This window comes from Eurosta solidaginis, chromosome 4, assembly GCF_040869045.1.
Source record: "Eurosta solidaginis isolate ZX-2024a chromosome 4, ASM4086904v1, whole genome shotgun sequence".
Taxonomy (NCBI): domain Eukaryota; kingdom Metazoa; phylum Arthropoda; class Insecta; order Diptera; family Tephritidae; genus Eurosta; species Eurosta solidaginis.
Window position 1 is genome coordinate 197,929,866 of NC_090322.1, and position 5,915 is coordinate 197,935,780.

Genomic DNA, 5,915 nt, shown 5'->3' on the forward strand with positions numbered 1-5,915 from the left:
AAGTAGGTAACATTTTTCACTATCAATTTATATTTTCTCAATAAGAAGATACGCTTCTCATTATCATATTTTATGTTCTCATTATAAAGTTAGATTTCCCATTACCGATTTGCGTTTTCTCAATAGCCGTGTTTTTTTTTTACACGCGTATACGTTTCGTTTGCGCGTGAAAAAAAAACGCCTATCCCCGCTTAGATAATAGGGGGACTCATGTAACCGTATAAATGCCTTATAAAGTGTGTAAACGTATAAATTTATCTAGTTTACGCACGAGCTGTCAAATTTTGTATGAAAAATCATTTACACGATTTGTATAAATTTACGCGCACATTTTACCGTGTAAACGTGATAAACTCAAAGGAATGCAACCTTGCAGACATAACAGCTGATAAAAACTATTTGCGTTTGCTAAAAAGTTAATTCAAGCAATGGAGGAGGTAAAATAAACAATTCTTTTGTAATTTTTCCATTATTATATATAATCTATTGTATTTCAGAACACAAAACAAAAATCCAAACGAAGAAGAGTAAATCCATCACACCGATGGACAGAATCAGAAAATATGGATTTAATTGAAGCAGTTGCTGACGCAACTAGAGGCCGGCCGGAGTCTTTTGAGGTATGTATACAATTGTTTTGAGTGCATTAATTGCTGATAACTAAAAGTAATCTGTTTAAAGTTTAACATATGCGGTAGTCGACTTAACCTGCCCAATATTGCTGCCACCAGCTCGACTAACTTTCAATTTAGCTGCAATATTTACCAGCCTTGGCCAGGAGCAATGTGTCGCATATTTCTTTACATATTTATATGTGATTGTTTATTGCGTATTTTATGCCAACTTGCACTGACCCAGCGTTGCTGTTACATGTTTCAACTAAATATCGCCGTTCAGGCTGGGACAGTCTGTTGTATACATATGTACATGTGCATAATTGTGGACGTATGTATGTACGTTGATTTTGTGATTCTTTTACTAGGATTCTATGGTCTACCTACTTTGGCAAAATGATGTAAATACTTATATTCAAATATTTTGCTATTTCAGAAGCCGACAGCCGAACGCTTCTACACAAGAATAAAATCAATGGCAAGCAGTCTAGGACAAATAGAATGGATGTCATTAAAATGCAAAATGAGATACCTCAAGGCATCGTACGTGTCTGCTCTCGATTGGAAGAACAAGACGGGGTCTGGTTTGTTGGCCAGTGGTGACGAGTCTAGTGTGACAGCATACATACAAAAAATATGCCCAAATTTCGATATGCTTGCTGATATATTTGGGCAGCGCAAAAATGTAAGCCCGCCGTTTATTTTCGACAGCCAAATTGATACGCAAATGACAATCGACCATTCCTACTTAATTTCCTATGTCACAGACACAGAACCAGAACAGGACTACGTCTTTGAGCCTGTCGCCAGAAGCCAAACTAGTACTCCTGAGCCTCTTTGTCTTCAAAGTAGTGTTGATTTAACGCAACACAAGCAGAACAGAATGTGTAATGCAAAACCCGTCAATACACAACATAGCACTTTTGAGCATAAATTGCCACAAACCAGAACGTTATCACCGATTCAACAACGAAAAAACAAACGGAAAAAAATGCCTACTACTAACACCTTTAACGACCTTCTTCTTATTCAAGAAAAAAAACTGGAGTTAGAAGTTCAAAAACTAGAGCTTGAGAGGGAAAGGGAAAAAAATAAAGTACAACTAAAAGAGCTTGAATTAAAAAATCAAATTGAATTAAGAAAGATGGAACTTGAAATACAAAAAGAAGAGAAATTACAAATTGAAAAATTAAAATTAGAAAGTCAGGAAAGATTGAAGAAGTATGAAATTGATTGTAAGCTTAAGTAGTTTCATTCTTGTATTTTAACCAAGCAGACGGACACACTGCTTATTGTCATAGTGAAGCCCATCGAGACAAAGTTTAGCTATGATACTATGATGGCATAGTTGGGAACAATGCATTAGATTTAAATTTCCACTACCGCTAAATTTTTTCATGGTAATGAAAACAATTTGGACTACTACTTAATTTTTTAATGGTAAAAAATTTAATGCTGATAGAGGACGTTACACTGAAATTATAATGGTAGTGGAAAATTTAATTTAAATCAAAAAATTTAGTGGTAGTAGAAATTAAAACCTAATGCATTTTGTTCAACTATGAATAAAAGTAATTTTCTGGCAGCTAGATTCACGACTATTAATTTACCTGCTTTGTTGAACAAAAAGTATGTTAGTAAAATGATTTTGTTTGTTTTTTTAGGGTAATATAAATTTTTAGAAAATGAATTACTTAATTATATTTAATCAGATATTAATGGCAACAACTCTGCCTATATCAGCACTTTTTAAAGAAACTAAAAATTTCAGTGCAATCGTATTTTTGTTTAATGAAATTTCACATTTTCAGTTCTTTAATTTAAAATTTTTTATTACAAAATAAAAGCGAATTCAAATGCAATGAATTTTAAAAATTAATAAATATGAATAATTACAAAATGGATTGTGGAGTTTTCCAAACATATAGCAAAAATTAATGTGTGTGTGTGATTTTGTAGAGAGAGTGAGGGGAATAGAAATAAAAATTAGAACAGGAATAGGAATAAGGATAGGATAAGAAACAGAGGCAGTGGAAAAGACGGAGAAAAATTGGTGGGAGGATGAAAATTGGGGAGATGAAGAGGAAGAAGAACAAGAGAGTAAGTGGAAGGAATAAAAAGGAAGAAGAGAGGTTGGTATGGTTATAGGTGTAGAGAGAGGGATAAGGATAGAAATGTGTAGTTCTGTTAATGTAATGCGTGCATAAAAGTTAGAATAGCACGCCGTTTTGCTTCACCCTCGCTGCTAGACCAATTTGGTGTTTCAGGCCCCTCTTCATCCTCGCCACCAATATCACCCTCAGTTATGTCGGTTATGTCAATGTTATCGTCTTTTTGCTGTATGACAATGTTGTGTAGAATTGCACATACTAGTATCCACCTACAAGCAAATTTAACCGACTCATCATTTCGTATCGTAACTCTGAGCTCTTTTAAACTGTTAAAGCGCTCCTTCAATATACCATAACAATGCTCAATTCTTATTCGATATTGGCTAAATTGGTGGTTAAATGCATTTCGCTCATGCGAAGTCATTTCTGTAGAGGTGGATCTGTAGGGGGTTATAACAGTACTTGTTAATTTATAAGCACTGTCGCCTGCCAGCCATTGTGCACCTGTAAACAAGCTTGAAGCTTGGCTCACTAAACTACAATTGTTGTATATTCTGGCATCGTGGACGCTTCCAGGGAAGCCGAGCACCAAATGACGGATTCGTAGCTTATAGTCGCACACAGCCTGCGCTTTCAATGAATACACATGCTTCCTAGAAAAGTAAGCTTCCGGATCGTCAAGCGGTTTCTCGGCTAACTTTATTTCAGTGCCATCAACATAGCCAATACAGTGGGGCAACTCGTCAAAAGTTTCAGCTACTAAACTTTGACGCTCAGCACTGTCTGGCCAGTACACAAACTGCTGTCTCACCTTCAAAATGGCTTGAAATATTCTGTTCGTCATGTTCTGTATAAAGATTTGGTATTAATTATTATTTTTCAAAAAAAAATTTTAAGTTCTACCTGTATTGCTCCGCCATCGCTAACACCAAACAAACTCGCAATTTTGCTTATCGTGGCACCCTCTCCACTTGAGCCCAGGCGATATAAAACAACTAAAAGTTTCGTTTCTAGCGAGAACTGCTTGCAAGAGCGCGGACCGTTGAATATTTCGTCGTCCTTGATCAAGTCATACAACACTTGGAACGTTGAGCGGCTAACTCGAGCAATTGTTCGAAACCTTCTTTCATCTAAGTCAGGCCATACGTCTTGCAAAAACTGGTGAGATTTAGGGACGGAATGGTGAACAAAGTCACACCCATACCTTATCTCAGTGAACGCTACCATAGCAAACGTGAAATCCTCCCAAATTTCGTCCTCTTTCCTTTTTTTATTCTCTGCAATGAAAATGGTTTTTACACAAGCCATCTGGCCAAAAGCACAAATATTACCGTCATTTTCATCAGAAATCTCCAACATCAGCAAGTCATTTACAAGAATATCTTTGTAGAGACGTTTTAGTTTTAATTTTTCACTTAATCTTGGCATTTTTTAATTAATAATAATAATGAAAATTTTTTTTGACAGTAAAACAGCTGATCGACAATTCAGTTTATCAAGAGTATTACTATGTGCGTTCATATAACAGCGTGTGTAAATGCATATAATTTTACACCTTATAAGTTTTTAAGCTATCATGAGTCCCCCTAATGCTTAGGAGCTGTGGTTAAACAACCAGCTATAGCAACAGGGTGTAGCGAAAAGCGGAGACACAATCCTCTGTTTTACTTCTGTTTATAACATATAGCTGAATCAGTTGTGATAAATAGTGGAAGCGCATAGAATACACAGAAATAGTGCAGAGGGTGAAGCATAGACACATATTTCAGTTACATCTGAGTATAATGCGTATTGAAATTTATTAGTACTAATTTTATACGTAGCAATTTCAAAGGTGTATTTAAAGTTTGTCTCTTAGCAGTCCAAATAAAGTTTAAGCGTAAACGTATATAGATGAGAAAAAAACACAGCTATTATAAACTGGAAAAGTTGTATTGCGTAAGCGAACTGTCAAATTTTGTATGAAAAATCATTTACAACATTTCATGGTTTGAATTTGGTAAACTCAGAGAATGCAACCTTGCAAACAACAGCCGTCATTTTCATGTGTAAAAATTCTGTGATACAACGAACGCTAATGCGGTTAGGCTGTTATCGGTAAGTGTTGCATACTTTTCTGCGCACTTGATTTTGTTTTACAGATTTTTGGCGATGGAATTTTAGCTAAGCGAAAGTTGGAATTTTATTTTAAAACACATTTAACCTACAGAGCAGAGATGTGCAATCAGTAGTTGTATACTGAACGCGACATAGGCAAAGTCACAATAAAATATGATTTTAAGTTAGTTAACACTCGAATAGAAGAACTTGACTGTTCAAAGTTGACTTCGAAGAAACCTTGTAATGTTGATGCATTAAAAGAAATGGATAGGATGAGAAACGTTACAAATAACGTAAGTAAAGATTACACAACTAATTTAAACAATATTTTACCCTACTAAAAATTAAAAAAAAAATCTTATTTAAATTAAATTTAAGAAAAAAGCTTTTCTAAGAACAAGTATATTACTTGTTAATAAAACGAACTAAAAAGTAAAAAATAAAATTAAAGAAAAAAACCTCTTTTAAAAATAAGCTTTTATTATTGGTTATTAAAATTAACTAAAAAGTAAAAAGTAAATTGACTGTAAAGAAATATAACACTTTATAAGTTCATTGTAACCTTTGACGATAATTAGGCTTTTTCGTCTGCGACAAAAAAATTCTATATTGTACATAATTATATATTTAACATTAAAACTTTACACCTAAATTATTAAATCTTACAGTTTATATCACAGTCCTAATTGTTCTAATAAAAGCGTGTTAAATTTTGATGGTATAATTAAGAACATTTAGGATCTCCTTTTCTTGCTATCACAATGTAACACGCTTTTATTAGAACAATTAGGACTGTGATATAAACTGTAAGATTTGATAATTTAGGTGTAAAGTTTTAATGTTAAATATATAATTATGTACAATATAGAATTTTTTTGTCGGAGACGAAAAAGCCTAATTATCGTTAAAGGTTACAATGAACTTATAAAGTGTTATATTTCTTTACAGTCAATTTATTTTTTACTAATGAAGGCAAACGCAACACTACTTTAACATTGTTAGCTGTTGTATAATTTGTACTTATTTGATATGTTGTTTTACTTCTTGTTGCTTTCTAATAAAAATTTTACTCATATTTTGATTTTCCATT

The 5,915-nt window shown here is 33.5% G+C and overlaps 2 protein-coding genes across 4 annotated transcripts; one reads left to right on the top strand and one right to left on the bottom strand.

The window, feature by feature from the left end:
* Positions 1–236: 236 nt before the first annotated feature.
* On the top strand, positions 237–1,507 carry LOC137248913 (uncharacterized). Of its 3 annotated transcripts, XM_067779894.1 has the most exons (5): positions 237–437; positions 498–620; positions 682–945; positions 1,051–1,299; positions 1,382–1,491. In XM_067779894.1, the coding sequence occupies exons 1-5, from the start codon at positions 429–431 to the stop codon at positions 1,475–1,477; spliced, it is 741 nt and encodes a 246-aa protein (XP_067635995.1). In that variant the 5' UTR covers positions 237–428; the 3' UTR covers positions 1,478–1,491. The 3 variants fall into 3 exon arrangements, 1 of the variants encoding a protein (XP_067635995.1); XR_010952212.1 differs by having other exon boundaries at positions 682–991; positions 1,051–1,507; XR_010952211.1 differs by having other exon boundaries at positions 682–953; positions 1,051–1,507.
* A 927-nt stretch (positions 1,508–2,434) lies between these two features.
* On the bottom strand, positions 2,435–4,209 carry LOC137248914 (putative nuclease HARBI1). Its single transcript, XM_067779895.1, has 3 exons — positions 4,057–4,209; positions 3,629–4,002; positions 2,435–3,572 (listed from the first exon to the last, which is right to left on the bottom strand). Exons 1-3 carry the CDS (start codon positions 4,151–4,153, stop codon positions 2,802–2,804), a joined length of 1,242 nt encoding a protein of 413 aa, XP_067635996.1. The 5' UTR covers positions 4,154–4,209; the 3' UTR covers positions 2,435–2,801.
* Between the last annotated feature and the right edge of the window lie 1,706 nt (positions 4,210–5,915).

Coding starts and splice junctions, on each gene's coding strand:
- LOC137248913 (XM_067779894.1), top strand. Junction 621..681: donor GCCGGCCGGAGTCTTTTGAG/GTATGTATACAA, acceptor ATCTGTTTAAAG/TTTAACATATGCGGTAGTCG. Junction 1,300..1,381: donor TATTTGGGCAGCGCAAAAAT/GTAAGCCCGCCG, acceptor CCTATGTCACAG/ACACAGAACCAGAACAGGAC.
- LOC137248914 (XM_067779895.1), bottom strand. CDS start 4,153: ATGCCAAGATTAAGTGAAAAATTAAAACTAAAACGTCTCTACAAAGAT. Junction 4,003..4,056: donor GATTTCTGATGAAAATGACG/GTAATATTTGTG, acceptor TTTTCATTGCAG/AGAATAAAAAAAGGAAAGAG. Junction 3,573..3,628: donor GCGATGGCGGAGCAATACAG/GTAGAACTTAAA, acceptor ATCTTTATACAG/AACATGACGAACAGAATATT.